The sequence below is a fragment of the Hemicordylus capensis genome, chromosome 4 (genome assembly GCF_027244095.1).
Source record: "Hemicordylus capensis ecotype Gifberg chromosome 4, rHemCap1.1.pri, whole genome shotgun sequence".
In the NCBI taxonomy this organism is placed as follows: domain Eukaryota; kingdom Metazoa; phylum Chordata; class Lepidosauria; order Squamata; family Cordylidae; genus Hemicordylus; species Hemicordylus capensis.
Window position 1 is genome coordinate 49,752,319 of NC_069660.1, and position 25,167 is coordinate 49,777,485.

Below are 25,167 nucleotides of genomic sequence, written 5' to 3' on the forward strand. Positions count from 1 at the left end.
CTGCGGTGTTACGTAAATAAGAGCGGGGAGGCACTGACTGGCTGACAATGTTGGTGCTCCGGCCGGCGACATTGCGAGCCCTGCGGGGGCTGGTGATCTTCCATGGAAGGCGGCTTTCGGGGGTTGCGCAGCAACAAGGTAACTTGTCCTTGGATCCTGTCAGAAGGGCAGACCTGGCTGGTTGGTCTCCAAGCAATTGTAGAAGGTGCTGGTCGGCGGCTTCCTTAGTAGCACGGATGGCATTTGCTGCCTGGACCGTGTTTTTCTGTTGCGGGCTTGGAAGGCGCCGTGCACGAAACGGGTTAGGGTCTCTGGGTGCCTTCTCTGCCTAGATCGCAGCTGCCGCCTGGGCAATATACTTTTGTTGAGGGTTTCTGCTGTGGAGTGATTTGGTTGCAAAAGAGTGCAGTTGGGGGTTAGGTTAGGGAAAGAGGCGATCAGAGTCATGGAACTAAGGATATTGTTGAGCACCATAGCACTGGCTGGCTGGAGATTCAGCTTTGTGAACTAAAGTTCAGTTCTGTGAGCCGGAGTTCAGCTTTGTAAACTGATCCACAACAGTTATCACCCCGTGTAAGCACACCAAAACTACAAACGCAGCAAGGGAATGTGCAACAGCTGGTATTGCAATGGTCCATCTAGGCATCTTTTTCTCTCACCGACTATAGCAAACGAGACAGTAGTTATGTTCGCCAGAGTTGGGTGAAAGGATTGGTTTTGATGCTAGAATCTTAGCGCCTGCAGCCTCTGACAACAGGCATGAGCTCCAGTTGGCAACTTTCTCTTGGCAATCCTTAAAAAAAAATAAAAATCAAGATTTTTATTAATTTCTATATAGAAAATACAAAAGGCAAGGGAAAAAATTGAATCAAAAAGATAGAAGACATCTCTAAGCTTCAATATACTGTGGTGAAAATACAATTGATAAAATACAGATTTACTGTCTATACCATAAGAATTGATCATGTAATAGCAGTCAGATTTAGGACTGGTTTATGTATTTTTTCAGATATCAAACCGATTTTCAACCAACAGACATTAAATAATAGCTTCAATGTAGCTTTCCTTTAGTTAGTACATTCTAAAAAAGAAGCAGGGGGAGAAAAAAGAGAAAAAGAGGGAATCTTAAAATTATTAGCTTAGAAAAGATTAACATTAGAAGATAAAATTATGTATAATAAAAAGGTGCATAACCAAGAGACTGCCAGAAACACTTAAAAATCAACTACATTGTAGACCAAAAAATGAAAAAGAGTTTTTGTCAATTAGCCAGTCCAATAGTCAGAGCCTTCTGTAAGTTCGAAAAGAGAAAAATCATACAGCCAAAACTTTTTTTGAGTCTAAAAACAAAAATAGCCACCTTCTTCTAAATACACAAAAGGGTGGGTGCCAAAAGGTCGGTGCCCATCTCTGTTTGATTCTGTTAGAGAGAAATTCAGCTATAAACAGTATTGAACACATACTCTTGGCAATCCTGATGGAAGCTGAACATTCTGTTTCTGAAAATATTTTGTCAGATTTTAACTGTGATAATTACTTGCTTGTTTGCTAAACTAAGATTATAATCTCTGTTCTACTTCTTTCTCCTTGAAGTCTTCCCCATTAGCTCATTTGTTATGGATTTGTCGTGATGGTTGAACTTGTGTTATACAACCAGGGTGGATTTGATTTAAATCAAACTGATTTAAATCACAATTTAAATCACAATTTAAATCATGATTTAAATCACTAGCAGGGTGGATAAAAATCAAAAAAATCTGATTTAAATAAAAAAAATCGGATTTTTTTTATTTAAATCGGATTTTTTTTATTTTTATCCACCCTGCTAGTGATTTAAATTGTGATTTAAATCGTGATTTAAATCAGTTTGATTTAAATCAAATCCACCCTGTATACAACTAAATTATACTAGGTGATCCAGAGCAGAGCATCTGTGCCCCTAGTCCCCCCACCCTCACCGCATTCTTCCCAGTCACCCCTCTTCTTCCCCCGCCTGCAGTCACTGCATCTGCCTGCCTGCCAGGCCCACCTGCCATTCGGGGCTGCTTCAGCTGCCTGCCATTTGCTGCTCCGTCCACCTGCCATTTGCGGCCACCCATCTGCTGGCCGCTGCAGCCACTCTGGCCACCCGCTGGGCCTGCTGGTTGCAGCCACTCCGGCTGGCCACCTACTGCTTGCGGCTGCCCACCTGCCGTTTGTGGCTGCCATTTGTGGCTGCCTGTCAGATATCTTCTCTCTGCCCCCCGCCCGCGGCCAGCCATTCACACCAGGCCGCTGCTTCTCCCCACCCCCTTGGCTTCGGCCGCCCACCATTTGCTGCTCCAGTTGCGGTGGCCACCTGCTGTTCGCAGCCACCCATCTGCTGGGCCTGGTTGCACCCGCTGCAGCCACTCTGGCTGCCTGCCGGGCCTGCCGTTTGCAGCCACTCCGGCTGGTTGCTCACTGGTCGTGGCCGGTCGCCTGCCCGGCCCACCTGCCATTTGCAGCCGCCCATCAGCCGTCTTCTCCCCACAGTGCCCCCCCATTCGCCAGGCTGCCACTTCTCCCCCCATCCTGCGGTCCCTCGTCATTAATCGGTAGCTCTCTTGTGAGATCTTTCTCTTGTGAGAGCTACCACACATGGGATTAGCGACGGGTGCACCTAAGAGAATTAAATATATATAGATAGTTTTCAAAAAGACATAACCTTTGGAAAATTAAGTTTCTGTTTGAAATTAACTGATCAGCCCAGTCCTGTATATTTTGATCTGGTGATCAACTGAACATAATGAATTCAGAAAGATGGTAAAAGTTATCTGAATCTATTATATTTGTGTACATTCGTGAAACAGCATATACATTATACCACATATTTTGGGGGAAAGCTTTTACCCATTTACTTCTGCTACATGCCTTTCTAGAACTATGTCTATAGCCTATAGTTTTCTTAATTTTTCTCAAGTAGTAGAGCATGGGAGGTGTAGAGGATGCTGTGTATTCTGTAAATTTTCCTCTGATACACATAGTCTTTGTTTTTGTCTAGGAAATGTTGATGAATCTTCACTTCGGCCATTGTACATGGATGTCCAGGCAACTACTCCACTGGTTTGTGAAATAAATAATCTTTTTAGGGAGGAAAAACAACAAGAAACAGTATAGTGCAATTCTATGCATGTTTATTCAGAAACAAATTCCACTGTATTCAATGGGGCTTATGTTTAGAATTACAATCCTAGTCTTCTGTCTGCATTATACATTTAACTGGTTAAAAATACATGTTGAATCTTAAGGCAAGAGAAAATGAACATTTTTGGCCTGATCTTGAAAAGATATACTTAGAAATTTATTGGTTTCAGTATGACTTATGTTCAAGTACATAAACATAGGATGCAGCCTTAATATGACTGGATGTATTCCTGTTTGCTGGGGGGATAAAATCTGGGTGTAAAAACAAGACTCTGTGATGAAATGAAGCAAAGAAAATGTGTTTCTTGTATTCTAGGACCCCAGGGTTTTGGACAGCATGCTGCCTTATCTGCTGCATCACTATGGCAACCCACATTCCAGAACTCATGCCTATGGTTGGGAGAGTGAGTCTGCAATGGAAAAAGCTAGAAAGGTTAGACTTCTGCATTGTTATTTAATTATAAACCTGTTCTTGCTGAGCTACTAAGCAATTCTGTTCTGGAAGACTATGAAAATTATCCGATCAATTTTATTTTCTGCCTCAATGTAACTTAGATTTTTGTTTTTCTCCTTCTTTTTAAATAGCAAATAGCATCATTAATAGGAGCAGATCCTAGAGAGATTATATTTACCAGTGGAGCTACAGAATCAAATAATATTGCAATTAAGGTAAAAGAGCATTTGATGAATCCCTTCGAGGTTCCTTAAATTGTTTGTTCTCATATTTGGCTGGCCTCATTTCCCTCCTTTCATTTGAATTTCCTTTGTTTGTTCTCCAATATTTTCCAGTAGCTCCAAGCAGCCACTTTTAACAGATAGGGCTGGTTCACACAATAGTGGTAATGTCCGACAAATGAACACCAGAGATTGCAGAGATGCCCATGCTCCTGTGGAGCATGTGTGAGTGCAAGATCAGCGAAAAATCCTGAGTTCACATGACATTTTATTTGTTTGTTTGTTTGTTTGTTTATTTATGATTATTTTTTAGATTTTATATACTGCCCTTCCAAAACTGGCTTAGGGCGGTATACTAGATATACTCTGCAGGAATACGTGTGCTGTCACTATCTACAGTTTTAGCCCACTTTCCAGTAGGTTTATAAGATCACCCGGCTTTCTGTTTGTGTGTCCGTGCATCCCCCACATCAACTTTGCAACACCTGGATCAATATGATCCAAATTGGGTACAGTTGTCGGGACACGTCAGCAGCATAGTTTTTTGATGATGTCACCCACCCTGATCCAAGATAGCGGACACATAAACATTTGAGGCACAAGTGGGCTAACTTGTGAACCGCTTAACCGATTTGAACCAAATTTGCTGCAGCTGTAGGGACACATAGGGAGACCTCAGTGGCGTAGTTTGTGATGATGTCATCCAACCCAATCTAAAATGGCGGGTGCATGAACATTTGAGGTGCAAGAAATCTAACTTGTGGACCTCAATTTGAACCAAATTTAGTCCAATTGTGGAGACAGTGACAAGAAAGTAGTCTGTTTAGTTCTTACTAGAACAACTTGTTTTTTACTGAACATTGCCATAATTGTGTGGAGCATCCTACAGTTTGTACAACATAGATTCCTTTACCCATTTTAGGATTCTTTCCTATATAACAGACTGCAGAAGTGTCCATAACTGTAGGCATATTTCTTGGTAGTTGTATGCCACTAAAGTCATTAGCTGACATCCTGACTAAATTCCTCAGTGGAAACCCCATTGGAATTATAGGACCAATTAGACATTTATTTTTATTTATTTTTATTTTTACATTTTATATCCCGCTCTTCCTCCAAGGAGCCCAGAGCGGTAAGACATGTCAGAATGTCAGTGGCTGTATTTGGGAAGAGTGACTTTGAACATTTTCACGATAAAAGCAAGAAGCTCTTGAGGATATTTTAATAGTAATTTTTGTTTCCCAAAGAGACCAAGTAACTGGGCATTTACATTTCTGACTTTATACAAACTACTGGCTTTTTAACCATTTTAAATCTAACTTTTTTTCCTTTTATATTTTAAAGGGTGTTGCAAGATTCTATAAATCCAGAAAGAAACACATAATTACAACACAAACTGAACACAAATGTGTGCTAGATTCATGTCGTGTTCTGGAAGCTGAGGGCTTTCGAGTCACATACTTGCCTGTAAAGAAAAATGGTATTATAGATTTACAGGTGAGTCACTTGCTGCCCAGTTTGTACCTTTATAAGAAGCAGAGTGCTGCTTTGCTCTTCCTTTCCCCCCTCTTAATTAAGGAATATTCAAGAAATACAGGGTCTTCCAGTTATAATATGGATTCTTACTACTGATAACTGCCCAGATAAAAATTAGTAACATGTCTGTTACAAGTAGAAATGACAAAGGCTGGTGATTTTACTGCTCATACTAGAAAAAATTGGCTCATTTATTGAGCACAATTCAGAAAAGGTTAGGTTTACATCCCATCAGGATACATTTTGATTTAAAATGTTAGCGGTGTTCTTTAGTACATAAAACCCAATGGCCAGAACCCAAAGGGATGCAAGTGGTCTTCTGTTTTCATAAAACAGCTTTTCCATCACTCCCTTCCTAATGGAGCCTCTCTTCATTCCTCAAAAAGCTGTCTGAAGGCTGTGAGACCTTTTTGAGTGGTATTTCACTAGGCATAAAGTAATATTACTGTAAGGGAGAATTAGAAACAAAAGTGCCACCCAGTCTGTGTGCACACATGCGCTTTGTACATATATATGGACTTTTGGGATCTCCCCTCCATTGATTTCAATGGAACTTAGGCATGCCTAATTTTCACTGTATGGTGTCCAGGATTCCCAATGTAAGTACAGGTCAAGAACTTGGAACCAGAGGTGTTCCGGATTTTGGATTTTTCTGGATTTCAGAATATTTTTATAAATGAGATATCTTGGGCATGAAAGGTTACTGGTTTTTTTAAAAGGTTTTATTTAAAGTATATAATCAAATAAGCATTGAATTTACTCAAACATGAATTTTCTTCATGCCTTCCCGCCAAGCTCCTTCCCCTCTTCCCACCTTCCCCTCTCACACGCTTTTCAATGGGATCGCACTCACACGATTCTCAACGGGATCACACTCCTTCCCCTCTCTCAGACCAGCTTGAAGTGTGTGAGTGGCAGTGCTTGAAAGACAGTAAACAAAAAGCAGATAGCAAAGCCTGAGGGGAAGAACTAAAAGGGGAGCTAACAAGCTGAGGAAGCAACAGTGAGTTTAAGGGCCGTAAGTGATCGCTCCTGCAAACTGCACGTCCCACCCAATCCCAGTCCCAATGCTTCCCAGCCGATTACAGAGCCGCCGTAATGTTCTCTCTGTTTGTTGAGGGCTTTTTGCTGCTTTGTTATACAGTACTGTATATACTCTGTTAACTCCTGAGTTGGGGCTGAGATTGGTTTGGGGGCTGAGGGTTTTTTTTGTGTGAGAGAGGTTGAAACTACAAGCATTTTTTCTTCTTCTCTCAGCGAGGTGTCCGGATTTCGAAGCTTTCCGGATTTTGGGAGTCTGGATAAAGGATTCCAGACCTCTATAATCCATAGTCATGAGAATATAATTCGTGAGAGAGTGGCTGTGATTATGCTACTGCTTAATCCTAATTTGTGTTTGTTTTTTAATTCAGATCTTTCTGTAAACAAAATTGAATCATTCTGGAACATTTTGTATTGGAGATTATAAATGGTCTCTTGGGAAAAGCTGTTATAAGATCAAACATTCAAGTTTGTTTTGTGTGCCTAAGAGCTCTTTCACTGTTGGAAGAATTATGTTGATGTAGCTTGATTGGAACAGAGCGTCTGCAAGCTAGTTGCTCTCCTTGCCCCCACCACAGCCCCCTCACCCCAGAGACCTCCCTACCCTCCAGCGTGGCAGCAGCAGAAGCACTACTTTGCTTCCCTGCAGCGCCACCGCCTTCTCGGGCCTCCCTTCTCTGCCGCCCTCCTGCTTGTCCTCCTCCTTGTCTCTGGTGGCGGTGCTGGCTGCCCCGTTTGGCTCCTCCAGTTCCCTGGCTGCTCCCAAGCTTTCCCTCCCTGCTCTGCCTCGGGCCTCCCCACTCTGTCACCCTCCTATTCCTTCTTGACTGCCCCATTGGGCACCTCCAGTTCCCTGGCTACCTCTGAGCCACGTGCTTCGGCTGCCACCATCATGCTACCCCAGCTCTTTCTCACCATGCATGTGCTTAGCGCTGTGTTGGCAGGGCTTGCACCATACCACCTAAGGCTTAGATAGATAGATGGGTTGGAGGGGGGGGGGTTGGTTGGTGATAGGAAAGGCTTAAATGGTACTGATGTGTATCAGAATGTTGCATCTTGGTTCCTCTGAAGCAAATGACAGTTTCTTTTGCAAAGATTAACATTCATTGAATAAATATACGTTCTTGCCAGGAATAAGTTGCTTTTCTTCAACAACTGATTTTGTGGAATTTAAAGGATTTCCATTTAGTCATAATTTTTATTTAAAATAATGTTAATAGAACAAGTTGTCAAGAATGCTAATGTGGGAATTGCAGCAAACAGGCATGTTAGTGATACTTAACACTTGTATAGTGCTTTTTGAGTATGTGAAGTGCTTTGCATTGTTATCCTTATAGCAAATAAGGATATCACTAGTATTGCAGCTGTAGTACTGGTGCTGAGTAGCTTATTTAAAACCACCTAGTGAGTTCATGGCAGGGATGAGATCTGAACCAAATAAGTCCTGATTTGTAGTTCAGTCTCTTAACCATTGTGCTATGCTAGCTCTTGTGGTAGTGGTGTGTGATTGTTGGAAATGGCAGTGTAAACAATCTAGAGTTGGTTTTATATGTGAATTTCATCTTAGTCTCTAAATAATGAGTAGGTTACATCTGAGTGCTCTTTTTCCACATGCTAAAAAGCCCCTTTTCTTAGTGCTGTATGTGTGCTGGTCCGAGTCCAGTACCAATAATATATGTTAGCTCTATTCAGGCATTACATTTTACCTCCATTCATATATCTGTACATATGTACATGTTTTTATGTGAGTGACTGTACATACGTTCATTTAAAAAGTGAACCTGAGTACAGGCTCCCTCAAATAGAGGCACAGATACTACATATGTTCAACATGTGAATTATTGTACAAACTATACGTGGATTGAATATGTGTTGAACATCATGTATAAATAGGGCTGTTCTTTCAGCCTAATGGGAGAGGGTTAGTCTTGCTGCGGAAAGAACCACCACTTTCTATGAAGGCTAGGGATGTGCACGAACCTAAGAATAGAATGCCGAACAGGTTCGGAACACCCACGTTTGGACTGGTTCGAACGCGGGGGTTAGGGTGGCCTTAAGGATGGGGGAGGGTGCACTTATTCCCCACCCCCCACCCTTGCGTTTCCTCCTCTGGTGCTCTGCATAGAAATAGTCCTGCGGGGTGGCAGTGTACCTCCTTGCTGCCCCATTGTTTCAGTGACTGGAAGTCACTGTAAGTGCCGTGCGTTTGCACCCACTTGCATGTCACTTCCGGTGACTTCCAGTCATAGGAACATAAGAAGCTGCCTTATAATGAGTCAGACCATTGGTCTATCTAGCTCAGTATTGTCTTCACAGACTGGTAGCGGCTTCTCCAAGGTTGCAGGCAGGAATCTCTCTCAGCCCTATCTTGGAGATGCCAAGGAGGGAACTTAGAACCTTCTGCTCTTGCCAGAATGGCTCCATCCCGAGGGGAATATCTTACAGTGCTCACACTTCTAGTCTCCCATTCATATGTAACCAGGGTGGACCCTGCTTAGCTAAGGGGACAAGTCATGCTTGCTACCACAAGACCAGTTCTCCTCCTCCCCGCGGGATTGTTTCTACGCAGAGCGCCAGAGGGGGAAGCCTGGCGGGGGGGAGTTTACCCTTCCCCGTCCTTAAAGTCCCACCCGCCCCACCATTGGCTCGAAGGGAGCCAGTTCCATGCATATCCCTAATGAAGACAATCGGGGGGGGGGGTGAACTTTAACCCTGGAAAGAGGGAGTGTGCATTCTTCAGGAAACTCAATTTTAGAAAAAGCAGATGGGAGCTGATGGGTTTACTTATGTAGTGATCAGCCAGCCAGCCCCCCGCAAAGAGTTAAATGGAAGTGAACCCATTCTGGTGAACTCTAGAGCTCAGCTAAGCAGCACACCAGGTGAGTGGGACCTAGATAACCATGAGAAGGAAGAGAGGTTCCTTTGTTAGAAGAAGCAGGCTGTGGGGTGATAGCAGGACGTTTTGCCATGGTGTTTGGCTGAAGAAGGATGGCTGTAGACCTTGGAAGATAGGACTGCAGAGGCTTGATTCTCAACCAGGGTTTTGGTGAGTTCAAGACAAAGGAAGCTAGGGCTTTGGCTTCAGGAAGTTTAGTCTAGGGAAAGTTTGTTTAGTCAAGACTTTCAGTTTCTTGTGTGTGTGTTCCATATTCCTGATACTGATCTATTATTGTTTATCTATAACGTAACTAAACTAAGAAACATTAGCCTTCGCCCATCCATCCAGGGCGTTGCAAAAGACTGCAAGTTTTTAAAGGTGCTTTTGTATTTTCCTGTATCCCTGTTCCTTGCAACTGGGGTGCTTTTTGAAGTATTTTTGTACCCACTGAGTATTTTTACCTGTAATTAAAAGCTGAGGGAGCCTCAGACTGAAGCAGTCTGTAGCAATTGAATAAAGCTTTTTCTTTCTTCTTGTTCTTTGCATTTTACAAGCCTTTCTGAGTGAATCATTTGGTTCAGGAGAAAGGCGGGGGGGCGCAAAAAGGGCCCCCCCAGTGCAAATACACCTCAGGCTGGGTCATCAGTTACCAGTTTTCTCTCCACATGTAGGCTTGCATGTGGAGGATTATTGAGTATTTTTCCCATAGCGGAAGCAGGAGAGTTTCCCTGGGATTTCTACTCCAAGCCCAAGGAAGGACAAACTCTGAGATGAAGAGGGGTGGTGATAGCAGCCATTTTTGAAACTACCAGAGATACAGGCAAGTTTAGGAATAGCCTTTGCCAGAAAGCCCTGTAAGGATGAGTCAGCATTTCTCTCCGTCACCTAAGCTTGCTCTGAGACAAAGGCTATAATCTGCTACAACTTGTAAAGCTGGAAATATTCAATAATAATAATAAACTTTATTTGTTAGCCGTCCCATAGCAAATTGTTCTCTGGTTGGCTTGCAACACAACATTAAAACATGAGATAAAAACACACAACACATTAAATCATAACAGAAAAAAATGGGGAAGTAAGAAAGTACAAAATACAAAACAATTTTTTAAATCAGTTAAAATCAGATCAAAATTTAAAAGCCCTGAGTGAACAAAAATGTTTTTACTCGGCATCTAAAAGAACAAAGTGATGAAGCCGGGTGAACCTCACTAGGGAGACTGTTCCATAAATAGGGTGCAACCACCAAAAACGTCCTCTCCCTACTAGCCACCTGCCTCACCTCACTTTGGTGAGGCTTATAATTGAACTGCATTTTTTGTTCATTCTTATTTTCCGGGAGCCTTTGTTACATGTAATTTAAAATTACATGTATTTGAAATATAAAGACACCTAACATGTTTTTAAAATATATAGATTTTTAAATATAAAATTTGTTGTAAAACAAAATTTAAAGATCTGAGAAATGGCAGGGCATTGAGGTGGGGAAAGAAATGACTGGTCTGCTCACCAACTTTCTTTAAAAGGCTATATTAATGCTCCTTTATAGGCTAAGCTCCTCCTGCTGTACTGCTCACAGAAGTAAAAAAAATTTTTTAGAAAATCAAACACCATCAGAATAGAGAGGAGAAAGGGTTGTGTCTATTACTAGTGATGTTACAGGCACTATCCAATTGGTACCTGTTATATGTAATAATATTACATATATTCACAGTCACAGTGGCTGTGATAGAGGGGGAAAAGACAGTGGCAGGCCTTATAGATGGGGCGAGGGCCTGGAAATGAGCCACAAGTGCAGCTCTCTTGCACTCTTCTTGCCCTATCCTGGCTGCCTCCCTCTCCATTACCTTGCCCCACTGGTGTTAACTCTAGGCACGTGGGCTGGTTATTTGCCCAGTTCCCCAACACCAGCCTGTGTGCCTGGGGTTAATGTTGCAGCTGGGAGAGCTGAGAAAAAGTGAGGCAGCTGGAGCAGGGTGAGAAGAGTGGAAATGAGCTGCTCCTGTGACTTGTTTTCCACCCCGCCTCCTGCCTCATCTGTAGAGGCCACCACGGGGGTGCAGGCAATCAGTTTTTCTCAGCAACAACATATTGCAGTTGGGATCCTTGGAAAACTATATGTGGGTAAAATAGAAGTGCTATCTTGAAAAAAGAGGGGAGGCAGATAATAACTAATTGGGTAACAAATGTGCATTTATTGCATGGGGGAAATGGTCATTGGGAGGGGCCATAGGAGAAGAGATAAGCCATATAGTGATCTGTGCCATGTTGGTTTTACATACTTTTAAAAATGCTGTTTTACACAAATTAAAAGGGCTTGATGCATTTCTAACAAAATTCACGCTTAGTGTGTGAATTGAATGAATGTGTTAAATTTCAAAAAAAGCTTTCACTTGCACTGCTAATGCACTAGGAATTGCTGCTTTTTCTTTTATGGTTTCCACCAGGACTTAAAAAATGCAATACAACCAGACACAAGCTTGGTTTCAGTGATGACTGTGAATAATGAAATAGGAGTGAAACAGCCAGTTAGTGACATTGGTAAGTAGCTACTAAAAAGGGTATGTGCTTTAAATTAGCCTCTGCTTATGCTAACAGTGAAATACACGTAAAACATGATGATGGAATCACATTTATGTTGGGACAAGAGATAATTGTGCTGCCTTAGAAATAAATCACTCACTCGCTTTCAGTGTCTGAGAACAACTGTGCTCTATCTATCCAAAATATCTGAGGCCCAAAATAGACATTATGTAGGAGAGTTCCAAACCTTTCTCCAAAAAATATTAGAGTGGCTGCATAGGGGTTTTTGTTTTTTATTGGAGCAACAGTGCTGGTGGAAGGGATATTTAATCAGTCCCCCCACCCTAAAACCATTTCCCCCAATCTAAACTCCTCCCCATGCCTCCCCAAGTAGTTTTTAGCCTCAAAACGGGGGGGGGGGGGGAATGCAGGCACCATACACACACTAAAGGTGTGCTTCATCATTCCTTGTTTCCCACTGGACTCCATCATTGGAAGCTCATGTGAATGGAAGGAGCCTTGTGCTTTGTGCACAAGTTAAAGCATGAGCGCAACACTCCACAGAAAGAGCTCCTGCTGATGGGATGCTAGTCTGGATTTCCCCCCCTGGCTTTTGCAGTAGAAGGAAAAGCTTAATTTATATTCCAAAATACTACCAATTCATGTGTTGGTCAATATGTGTTATTTTGGAACTGATTTCATAAGCAGTTATTTGTGGTTAGAGCAGACTTATTTATTGAAAATGAGCATCTTCTGAGAATGTAACAGAACCCCAGATCTGTTTGGGAAGTGTCCCATCAAGCTATGTGATTATGACACAACTACATTCTGAATGTTTGGTAATTGGTGTTGGCTTATTAATAAATTCCTAGCAGATCTGGATCAAATTCAGAAAGTACCAGAATGTGGACCTAGGCTAAGTATTTTTGATACTGCGTTGTGTGCTACTGGAGCTTCTGATACTCCCCTTCCTACATCAGCTTTCTGAACTCATTAAGAAGCTTTCCCCCAAAACTGAGGGATCTCTAGGAGGGATTTCTGAAGCAATGCAGCTGGAAATCAAGGGAAAGTCAGGAGGGTCAAATCACTCCAGAAAGAATGGAAGTTATTTAAAACCATAATAATAGAAACTTAGTTGGAATGTATACCAAGAAGGATGAAAGGTACCACCAAGTTCAGGATGACACCAGTGTGGCTAACAAGTAGAGTCGGGGAAGCTATAAAAGGGAAGACGACTTCCTTTAGAAAATGGGAGTCGTGCCCAAATGAAGAGAACAAGAAGGAACATAAACTCTGGCAAAAGAAATGCAAGATGATGAGGGATACAAAAAGAGAGTTTTAGAAACATATTGCTAGAAGTGTCAAGTGGAATAACAAAACCTTCTTTAAATATATCAGAAGTAGAAAACCTGCCAGGAAGGCAGTTGGAACCTTAGATGATGAGGGCATGAAAGGGATTATTAAGGAGGATAAGAAGATTGTAGAGAAGCTGAATGAGTTCTTTGCATCTGTCTTCATAGCGGAGGATACTGAGCATATACCTGCTCCAGAACTGAGCTTCTCAGGCTTGGAGGCTGAAGAACTGGGCCAATTTGAGGTGACGAGAGAGGATGTTCTAAACTGTCTTGAAAAACTAAATATCAACAAATTGCCAGGGCCAGCTGGCATCCATCCAAGAGTTCTGAAGGAACTCAGATGTGAAATTGCTGATCTCCTAGCAAAAATATGTAACTTGTCCCTACAATTAGGCTCTATACCGGAGGACTGGAAAGTAGCTAATGTAACTCCAGTTTTCAAAAAGGGATTCAGGGAGGATTGGAAAACGACAGGCCAGTTAGCCTAACTTTTGAGCTGGGCAAATTGATGGAAAGCATACTTAAGGACAGAATTGTTAAACGTACAGAACAACAGGCTTAGCTGAATGAGAACCAGCATGGCTTCTGCAAGGGCAAGTCTTGCCTCACTAACTTTTTTGAGTTCTTTGAGAGTGTCAACAGGCATGTGGATAAAGGTGATCTGGTCAACATTGTATATTCTGGACTTCCAAAAAGCTTTTGACAAAGTTCCCCTAACCAAAGGCTCTTGAGTAAACTTAGCAGTCATGAGATAAGGGGACAGGTTCATGTATGGATTGGTAATTGGATGAAGGACAGGAAACAGAAGATAGGAATAATTGGACAGTTTTCACAATGGAAGGAAGTCAGAAGTGGGGTCCCCCAGGGATCTGTACTGGGACCAGTGCTCTTTAACTTGTTCATAAATGACCTAGAAGTTGGGGTAAGCAGCAAAATGGCCAAATTTGCAGATGACATTAGACTTTTTAGAGTAGTGAAATCCAAAACAGATTGTGAGAAGCACAATTATGTTTGTGAGGAAGCATTTCCAGGTGTTCATCAGGTGGTTCTCGGGACCAGACCCATTTAGCTTCAGTGGTATAACTACACTGGCTAACATCAGACGAATGGGTGCCACAGGGGAGGAGCAACTTTTGCCAGTCTCCCTTTCCCTCTGCAGCCCATTGTGCTTCCCAAAAATATGTCCCTGAAGGTCATGCAATCTGTTGGGGACATTTTTTCAGGAGGCACAGTGAGCTGCAGAGGTTGGGGAGATCAGTGAAAGTCGCTCTTCCCCGTTACACTCATGCAATGTTTTTTGGGCATCCGCAGCAGTTTGAATATTGGCCACTGTGTTCTTTTAGATCAGGCTTGTTAGATTTTGAACATCTTGCAAAGGAGGCATGCAACCCATTTTAAATTAAAATTGAGCTGTGCAGCACAAGTCCGCTTTTGTGTAATTATTGAGAAAACTGGCCTGTACAAGAACTTGTTGCTTTTTTGCTGCTGTGCTGAAACATGGCAGCTAAAAATCATGTTCAATAATTCTGACTCTGCAGATTTACAAGCAACAGCAAGCAGAGCGGCTCCTTAAAAATGAAAAGAATGGAATTAATTTTGCATGTCCTCAAAATTGTTCCTGTAAACGTGTCTGGAGCTTTTTTATCCTTTATGATAATATTAATCAGGTTATATATTTAAAATATGTATTCATTTAACAAGCTATAAATCCTATCTCATTCTGACCCTTCTATTACAGGTAACATCTGCAGTTCCCACAAAGTTTTCTTTCACACAGATGCTGCACAGGCAGTTGGGAAAATTCCTCTGAATGTCAATGATATGAAAATTGATTTATTGAGCATCAGTGGCCATAAAATCTATGGTCCCAAAGGTATTAGTGTTTTCTAATTTTATGGCACTTATTTTTCTTGGGTTTTTAAGTGTTGCTCAGTTTATTTTATTAGCCCTTCAAATTTAGCTTGGATAAATGAATAATCCATTTTCATAAGCACTTAGGAAGATATCATGGAAAACAGAAGTCTTGGTATTTAAGGAGGAAACAGGATTAGTAGAGCAATCTGCAGTTGCCCCAAGTCTATGGTATGACTTCCCTGTGGAACTGAGTGGGTTCTCAGCTTGCAGTTGCAGTGAGTCTCTGGCAAAAATGGCTGCTGGACTGAACGAGACCTTGTTTTATCTGATAACTGTTAATTTTTTTTAATTGTTCAGTTAAAATAATCACAGCTTATTACTGTAACCATATGCTGCTTTGAATGCAGGAAAAGCTACTTATAAAAATTTCAAAAAGCCTTTATTGCTTGTTCTTGATACTGCACTTGATATGCTGTGGGAAATACTGTATGTCCATTTTCTGTACTAGATGAAAAAAGTATTCTTAACAGCACCTCTTTTAAACCTACAACAAACAATGGGCTGGGTTTTTTGTATGTCTTTTACTTATTTCTGTCTGCTTTGCAGTCACTGAAAGCTTGTGGTGGGTGTGGCGGGGTGTGTGTGTGAGTGTTCCTTTCTTCTCCCTCTTGCCGTTGGAGATAGTGGCTTTTTGAATAGAAGGGAAAACAATAAAGCTAACTAAACATACATGGCACAGCCCACAAGCTATGGATGACCTGGTGTTCTGTTCATGTCAGTGAGAAACTTGACTGAACAAGGGGACTGTTAAGCTAAAATAGCTAAGCCTCCATTTCCCTCACTGAAATTCAGGACTGCAGTGCCTATAGCTACCCTTACAGGAATGGTGTGAAGTTTAGTGAGGTAATTATTTTGAAACCAATGCTCTGCATGAGAATAAGTCATGTATGTATTTTCTTTTAAATTATTTCCATGGAATCCTATGAAATGCAGCAAACACAGTCAGCACATAGCTTGCTATACCAGATGTTCAGTTCAGTATGTTTATTGTGGGCCATAGAACAGAAGATGGGGTGGGACGAAATATCAGTCATGGCTACAGCACCAGAAATGGAAGAAAAATACAAAACAGTATAATCATATTTACCAGACATCAAATTACTATATTTATTTATTTATTTGCCAAATTTATTGACCGCCTGGATTTCTTAAACTCAGGGCGGTTTGCATAAATTAAAACAGGAACAAAGACAAGAGAAGGGGTGGGGGGAGAAAGAGAAAGAAAAGGAAACAACAACAAAACACCACCACTACCCCACACACGTTAAAAACTAAAAGCCTGGCAAAATAGATAGGTTTTCAGGAGCTTCTTAAAGGACAGAAAGGAGGGGGCATTACGAATCTCAGGAGGCAGAGTGTTCCATAAGGATGCGCTGCAACAGAGAAGGCCCTCCCATGAGCTTGGACCGTATATGTGGAAAAGCCTCCTGTGTTGCATTCAACACAGCAAATTGTACTCCCAATATCTGAGCAAGTTATGCCTACATACTTGCTCAGTATGTAGCAAGCTCAGCCACATACCGCATACTATACAAATTTCCATGCAACAGCCTCTGTACAACCCACTGCACTGGGCACTGCAGTCACAAACTAATACAGCGTTAGGCAAGCTTACACCTGTAGATTATTGTCTGTATGGATGTAGCAGTGAATGTCCCCTGCTAACTGGGCAAAGAGACCTCTTTTTAACATGGTGATTCTCTTTATTTAGCAGGGGAGAGTAACTGTTCCTATCCACCCCCCCAGCACAGTACTTCCAGTGACAGTTGCTGGTGCCTGTCTTGTGTTTCTGTTTAGATTGTGAGCCCTTTGGTGACAGGGAGCCATCTTATTTATTTATTATTTCTCCATGTAAACCACTTTGGAAACTTTTGTTGAAAAGCGGTATATAAATATTTGTTGTTGTTGAATGTGGCTCTCTGGATCCATGCTACTGGGTTTTTTGGGTGTTTTTTTTAAAGTGAAATAATGCTCAGAATAGTATGCGTTCCAGAACAGAGCTTTGAATTGTTTTAAAATGCCAATTTGAAAAAAGGGAAAAAGGAAGATTCAAGTTGAAGGACCATTCATGCTCTTGGGAGTGTAAATTGAAAAGTTTAAAATGTATTTTTTTCCCTTCATGTTTTTAAGGATATTGATGAGCAATTCCTGAAAGAGAAAAAGCTTTCTGAATATTCCCAATCCTTTGCAGTGCTCAAAGTATTTTATCTATGTACTGAGCCAAAACAAAAACTTTTTTTTAAAGGGGTTGGTGCAATTTATGTTCGGCGGCGACCAAGAGTGAGAGTTGAACCTATACAGAGCGGGGGAGGCCAAGAGCGAGGTTTGCGTTCTGGGACTGTACCAACTCCTTTAGCCGTTGGCCTTGGGGCAGCTTGTGAATTGGCACAACAAGAGATGGAGGTATAAAGAGCAATTCAATTTTTCCATATATCGCTTTCCCAGATTCAACAGAAGTCTTTATTTTACCATGTTCTTTTAACCCTATGTTGATGGCTACCATAAACCTCTTGGAAGTTTTTTTTTTAATAAGCCTGAAATATTTCAGTCTTTGGAGCAGGAAGTCTGCAACACAGTCTTCGTATTATGTGGATTAGAGTTCCCTGTACTGTGTACATAATATTGTTTGTTAGTTCATTCTTAATTCTCCAAGAATATGCAAAACGTGCTTGAACAAACAAACTGGATGCTTCTGTGCTGGATGTACATTTCTCCTCCTTGCCTGTAGAGAACTAGAGGAACTGTAATTGCTTACAGAATGGTATTAGTTACAGTTCCTATTGCCTTATAGCTTTCTTCCTGATCCTTATGTCTTGTTGCTAGAACAGAAGAGAAGGCAAGCAATTTACAGTATAGGATTCTCTAATAAGTCTGGAGTCAGCTTGTCATGGGATTGCCAAGTTATAACCTCCTTAATTATACAGAAGCAACATGTGGATAGCAGAGCATTTGTAGCCTACTTCCCAGTGGGCTTATGAGATCACCCAGCATTCTGTGTGTGTGTGTGTCTCACCGACCCCCACTCCCCATCAACTTCGCAACGCCTGGACTAATATAAACCAAATTGGGTATAGTTGTAGGGACACATAGGAACACTTCAATGGCATAGTTTGTGATGATGTCATGCACTCCAATCCAAGATGGCGGGTGCATAAACTTTTGAGGTGCAAGTGGGCTAACTTGTAAACTGCCTGATTTGAACCAAGTTTGCTACAGCTGTATGAACACACAGGGATGCCCCAATGGTGTCGCTTGTAATGTCATCCACCCCGATCCAAGATGGTGGACGTCAGTGTTCTTTCTCATTTTTTTCAATCTGTGTGCGGAATAATTTTCGTTTTGAGCGGGAGTATCAAGGCAGTGTGTGTGCACATGCATTCAGTATGGGGCCTTCCTGATTCAACCTGAGCGGGATCTCAAATTAACTGAGCGGACCTAAAAAAAACTTGTGAGTGCAAACACATGTGCACGCCTTAGAGGGAACACTGGTGGACGTGTGAACTTTTGAGGCAAAAGTGGACTAACTTGAGGACTGTCTAACTGATTTGAACAAAATTTGGTACAGTTGTAGTGAGTGACACTAGGGGTGTGCATGGAACTGGCTGGCCCGGTTTGGTTCGAGTCCAGATTGGACTCGAACGAGACCGGTCAAGTCCAGTCGGGCCCCCATCGAACCCCAACCCCGGTCAGCTCCAGGTCCGGACAGTTTGCGGATTAAAAAAAAAATAAATTAAATGAATATAAAAGTACCTTTAGCCCCTTTGGGGGGGACTTCCTGTATGCCATGGGGGGAGGTCCACGAGGGTTCCCCTACCGCCCGCCGGCCTCTGACATCACCGCCGCGGCCCAGGAATCTGATCATTTTGGGCCCATTCGGTTCTCTGTAGTAAGCGGTGGCGGTCATTTTGGCAGCGGCTGCGCATGCATAAATAGCCTCTGCAAGGCCTGGCATGTCCTACGGCCTTGCAGAGTTCATTTGCGCATGCGTGATGGCCATTTTGTTTTTTCCAAAATGGCCACTGCACATGTGTAAATAACCTCTTTGAGGCCGTGGGCCATGCCAGGCCTCGCAGAGGCCATTTACGCATGTGTGTCGGTGGCCAAAATGGTCGCCACCGCTTACTACAGAGGCCCAAAGGGACAAAAATGATCAGATTCCCGGGCCGCGGCGGTGATTTCAGAGGCCGGCAGCAGGGGTGGGGAACCCTTGTGGACAAACCCCCCCCCCCCCCGCTGCATACAGGAAGCCCCCTGAAGGGGCTAAAGGTACTTCTATATTCATTTACAAGAAAAATTAAAAAATCCATGAACTGTCTGGAGGTTCGTTCCGGTCCGAACTGAACCGGGGGTGGTGGTGTTCGGTTAAATCCCGAACCCCTGAACCTCCAGACCGAACCTCCAGACCACCGGACTGGTCCGCACATCCCTAAGTGACACACAGGGACACCTCAAAGGTGTAGTGATGCCATCCACCTCGATCCAAGAGATCTAACTTGTGGACCTCTATTTGAACCAAATTTAGTCCAGTTGTAGAGATAATAAAAGGAAAGTAGGCTGATTAGTTCTTACTAGAACAACTTGTTCAATATTAGATTGATAATAGTAGCTCTCACATTTAACTTAGGGTTGAATTTTGCTGTGGAAGTACACCTGGAAATTGGATGACTGGGAAGAGCTTAATTGGGTAACTGTTTTGACAAATCAAGCATGTGGTCTGTTGGCTTGCCTTTTCCAACAGATGAGACTAATATGGCATTTTTGGTGACTTATCTACTTATTGGTAAATTAGCTAATCGGTTCTCTTATTTATTTTCCAGTATGACCACAAGCAGATTAGCTTATTGGCTAACAGGCTAGTTACAAAAATAATGTCAGCAATTCCTGATGTGGTTATGAATGGTGATCCAGTGCATCGTTATCCAGGTATTGTTGGCAGAATATTTACTTTCTCTTTGCTACAGTATTGTTGTCTTACTTTGAACGCTTAACTATTCCTTCTTTTGGGAATAAATCTTTGTAGCCTTGAAAGCTTCCAAAGCTGACTTGCGTGTGAATCAGTATAGTAGAATTAGTTAAGGAGTGAAGGCATGCCATGCAGTAGTTCACAATGGTGTGTAATCTATAAGGTTCTAACCCAGAAATCTATCAATAGCCTGAATGTAGCAAAATTCAGTATAATCTTTGCAGATTCCCTACTCCAAATTTACACAATTTTCTATGTATTCATGACAAACAGAAAGCTGGAAGGTAAAAAAAAAGAGTGATGGTCTTTGTAAACCAGCGTGGCTATAAACAAGTGAAACTGGAATGATGAACTTGTAGTTCTTCCCTTGTAGTGACTGGGATACTTGATTTTAAATATACTTCAGTATTGTTTTCTGTTTCTGTAGTTACTTTAAGATGCTTCAGAAACTTGAGCAAAAGGAGTTCCAAAACATTTTTATTGTTCTGAATTGTAAGTTTAAGGTAGAGCACTAAGAAACACCGTATAGTACATAGACAAGGGAAGAAGAATCCACTAAGGACTCAAGGAGCTGCACACTATGTTCTAACAGAACTTTGTTCTCTTTATGGCTTTAGGCACATAATAATAAAGGATGTACTGTACAGGCATGGCTGTTTTTCTGTATGTGTCCATAGAATTAGTATCTGAGGCCTACATTGGCTTCAGAGCTGTAGTGATATACTCAGTTCAAGAGATGGGGGCGGGGGTCCCAGGCTCTGGTTATCAGAGAGGGGATTTAAGACAGTTTATCAGAGTGCTGTTATTCTCCTGCAAAAATTTTATTGTGCAGAGGTACACGTGATCTTCAGTGATGCTGACTCTGCTTTGTTAACTCTGCAGGCTGCATCAACTTATCATTTGCCTATGTGGAGGGAGAGAGCCTGCTGATGGCTCTTAAAGATGTAGCCCTCTCTTCTGGAAGGTAATACTGCATGTGTGAGAGGGAAAGAGTGCCCAGAGAAAGATCTGAAGGCACATTAACCTGTTCATTATTAAAACTAAGCAGGTCTTGGCTTGTGCATATGCTTCTTGAAAGAAAAATGGAATAAAATAAGTTTCTGCTAAATTAGATCACTGACACTGTTGCTCTAGAATCTATGCTCCATCTAATCCAGAATCCTCCCTCTTCGTTCTGATCAGAATTTACTTACTTCCATTCTAGTGAGCTCCTTATTAATGCCACTGATTTATTTTTACATTTTAAAAAATATATGGCAAATTATAGTTTGTCAGGTTTTATTGCGTTTAGAGCTGGATCTGCAGATGGTTACTTTTTGCTGCTGCTAACTTAACTTTTTGTCTTTCCAGTTTTAGTCTTTCTTTTCTCTCTCTAGTATCCTAAGTGATAACTTTGAGCATTCTGATGTGATATTCTCCTCCCTTTTTATTGTATTACTCACTCCATCCTTTCTTACTCACACAGGTTCTGTCTACTGCTTTATTCTACATTCTTTTCTTTTTCCTTTTGCTTTTGAAATGCTTTTCCTTCTGTTAATTATCCAAAAAAATCCTTCTCTCTTGCAAAATCTTTCATATTCTTGTTAGTGGCTGTTTCTAAGCTACATAACAATATGTTATGTGGATAACCAAGTGTATTAATTATTTTGATGATGATGATTTCATTATGTACTTTGGAAGGCAGTGGTGATACAGTTGTGGAAGAATTGTATTACTGCTGCAGTGCAGTCTGTCGTTTTCATTCCTGTACTTGCTCTGTGTGAAAATAATAGGCATGTACATGAGCCGGTCCAGCACCTCCTTTGGGAAGCGCCGAACTGGCTCAGGCGCCCCCAGCCAAACTGGCTCGGCAGGGCAAGGAGCAGTTCCCTTAAGAAGTATGCGCAGTGCCCATGTGCATCCCGACGCCGTACACAAGGCTGCAGGAAACAGCGCTGCAGCCATGTGCAGCTTTTGCTAGAGTAAGCGCTGTGCCCAGAAGAGCAGAGGAGTGGCAGCGGAGCAGATAAAGACCTGCTTACTTGCTTCTTAAAGGAACCACTCCCCACTCTGCCCACGCCTACACGAGCACATCTCTAGAAAAATAATAGTGTCACATTATTTTCTTTGTCATTAGTGCTTGCACATCTGCATCTTTGGAACCATCATATGTGTTGCGTGCAATTGGAACCGATGAAGACTTGGCTCACTCATCCATAAGGCAAGGGATATTGTTCTTGTGCATGTTCACATTCCATTTATATCAAAAGCAGAATCTGTTTTCTTCCTTTTGTGTATACTTTGTTGTGCCTGACAAGTATCTTTGCTTTATTTCAGGTTCGGCATTAGTCGTTTCACTACTGAAGAAGAAGTAGATTATACAGTAAAGAAATGCATACAAGAGGTCAAGAGATTAAGGGAGATGAGGTAAAATTTTATGAACATTAGGCATTTTACTAGAGGTGTGCATGGACTGAAGTTTGTGGTCTGGTCTGAATCTGGACCGAACCACGGCTCCGCAGTTCAGTTCGGCCCAACCATGAATCAGTCCAGTGGTTTGAGGGCCAGCGCAAGGGGAGCGGGGAGGGGAGTGGCACCTTTAAAAGTAAGCAAGCAGGTCCTTACTGGACCACTGCTCCTGGCAGCTTCCTGGTGCGGAGGTGCTTTCAACCCGTGCATGGAGGCCAAGTGAGTGCCGAAGCCGCACTGCTGCTGCCATACAGGCTGCTGGGGGAGTGCTGCCGCACCAGGAAACTGCCTGGAGCAGTGGTCACGCCGGTAAGGACCTGCAGGTAAGGACATGCTTGCATAAGGAGTCTGGATATGGCACTTCAAAAGTCGACCAGACTTTAACTCTCTTGGTCAGGAGATCCATTTATCCGGCAAATGGTATGTCAGCCTGTTTAGAACAGTATGGCAGTCCTCTTAATATCTGCCATGGCCAGGAGTGCTTGGGCTGGTACACCACTTGCATTCATTTCTGACTCAGTTGAACCTGGCTATGATTACCCAAGCCTTGATTACTTACAGTTTGGATCTCTGCAATGCATTCTATGTGGGGCTGCCCTTGAAGACTGTTTAGAAACTTCAGCTGGTGCAAAATGCAGTGGCTAGGTTTAAATAAGTGCTAACCTTCATGATCGTGCTAAGCTGTTGTTGTTTCAGCTCATTAGCTGCCAGTTTGTTCTCTGGCATGATCCAAGATGCTGTTTATATGTCTGTTCTTTGACATCTGTGGTTGCTTAAAAAACTAAAGACCTTTTTATTTGTTCATGCTTTTACTCGTTAGGGGTTGCCAGACCTCTCAGCTCTCTTGCTTCTGTTGTCTTTTTAATGGGGTTTTAAAATGGGGGTTTTTTTTGAGGGGGAGGGTTATGGTTTCTACTGTTTAACTGATTTTAAGGTTGTAAATGATTTTTATGGAATTTTATGGTAGATTAACTTTTATAAACCGCCTTGGATGCTTTATGAAAAGTGATATAAAAACTGAACAATAAACAAATAAACTTTAAAGCCCAAAACTGTGTAGAACCAACAACTTGGGACCAAGGCATCCAAAGTACTGCCTTCTTCCATACAAACCAGCACAACCTTCTGAGATATCACTCTGCTTTCTGACCTCACTGGAAGGCAAGCAACACGTCCTTCTCCACTGTGAAACCCACCTTGTGGAACTTTCTCCCTTGGGAGGCAAGATTGGCTTCCTCCCTGTTGGCATTTTGATACCAATTGGAGTCTTGCCTTTTTCAACTAGCATTTGCTGGTTATCTCTAATTAGCTTTTCTGTACTCCATTTGGCTTGTTTTAATGATTGCTGTAGTTGTATTGTTTTACTATATTATTTTAATGACATGTGAGCTGTTTTGAACTCTTTTGGGGGAAAAGCAGGCTATAAATAACTAAAAGAGAGAACTTCTTAAATACATTTGTTTGTTTTCATTACTGATTAGTAATCTATCTCTCAAGCTGACACATATTGGGTTCAGGAGGTCAATCTTGGGGAAAATTTAGCAACTACAAAAATCTGGCTTGTGGGAGTAAGGGGCATTCCTGGACATGCATACTCAACAGATTTTTAAAAGTTTCCATAGAGGAACCTCTTTCTAAAGGACACTTTGTTCTAGCTGACTCTATTTCTTGAACCTTTATTTGATAAGTCAATAAACGTTATTTGTATTTATGAGGTATTGACAATGGATTTTCTTCTCGTTCTACAGCCCACTGTGGGAAATGGTGCAAGATGGAATTGACTTGAAGAGCATTAAATGGACACAACACTAGGCCAGCAGATCACTTATAATTTTGGACTGCGTGGATGTGGATTAAAAGAATGTTCTCTGTACATTCCTGAGTAAAATCAAGTGGCACTTTTTCTTTTAAAATAGTTGCTGTGTGTTCAGGGAATTTCCCTTTCTAAAAATAAAGCTTGAAAACTAAACCTAAGGCAGAGTTTTGTCAGGTATAGATTATGCTAATATGCAAGCAAATATGTATGGACATCATTTCCTGGAGCCAAAGACATGAGAGTACTTTTATTCTGAAAGTGATACTGATGCATCTTAGCATGAAGCTTCTTCAACGGGTGCCATTGTGAAGGAGTGTTTTCTATGTCAGGTTTTCATTATGTTGTTTTGCATCTGTTTCACTGGCATCTGAAATTTTATATGTTTAGATATGTTATATGCTCAGAAGTAATTCTCCCATTGAAAGCAGTCTTCCACCTACAGAAAAATTCTGTCTTATATTTGAGCAGTAGTATTTGCTCTGTTGTAATATACAACTGTGTTTAGGCTATCTAGCTTTTGAATGCAAATTGCTTCATAAAATTCAAGTTTTGTTCTCATAATTTGTTTTGTGTCTTGATTTTCCCGGCTAGCCCTATTGTTTTGCTGTCACAGAATGTAGTAGGTGATGCGGTATTGTGTTGTTCCTTTTGTTCTACAGCCTTGTTTTTGTTTCAGAAAGAGAGCATGTCTGGAAGTGTCCCACTGTTGCTTTTGTTTAGCTCGATTCAGACATTATGCTGTACTGGTATACAGATTAAACTCCCTTTGAATTAATAGAAATGTAAAAGTAGTTCTTAGAGTGATAGGAGTTGTGAAATGCTGTGTATTGGATTAGATTGAGTTATTTGAACAAAC

General features: G+C 41.8%; 1 protein-coding gene across 2 annotated transcripts; it reads left to right on the plus strand.

Moving 5' to 3' along the window:
• NFS1 (NFS1 cysteine desulfurase) lies at positions 1-24,872 on the plus strand. 2 transcript variants are annotated; one of them, XM_053247649.1, is made up of 13 exons: positions 1-138; positions 3,023-3,084; positions 3,482-3,598; positions 3,751-3,834; positions 5,185-5,337; positions 11,740-11,833; positions 14,909-15,043; positions 17,330-17,487; positions 19,902-20,007; positions 20,930-21,011; positions 22,164-22,247; positions 22,364-22,453; positions 24,244-24,872. In XM_053247649.1, the coding sequence occupies exons 1-13, from the start codon at positions 48-50 to the stop codon at positions 24,305-24,307; spliced, it is 1,320 nt and encodes a 439-aa protein (XP_053103624.1). In that variant the 5' UTR covers positions 1-47; the 3' UTR covers positions 24,308-24,872. The 2 variants fall into 2 exon arrangements, 1 of the variants encoding a protein (XP_053103624.1); XR_008306477.1 differs by lacking the exon at positions 20,930-21,011 and having other exon boundaries at positions 24,244-24,291.
• Positions 24,873-25,167: the final 295 nt, after the last annotated feature.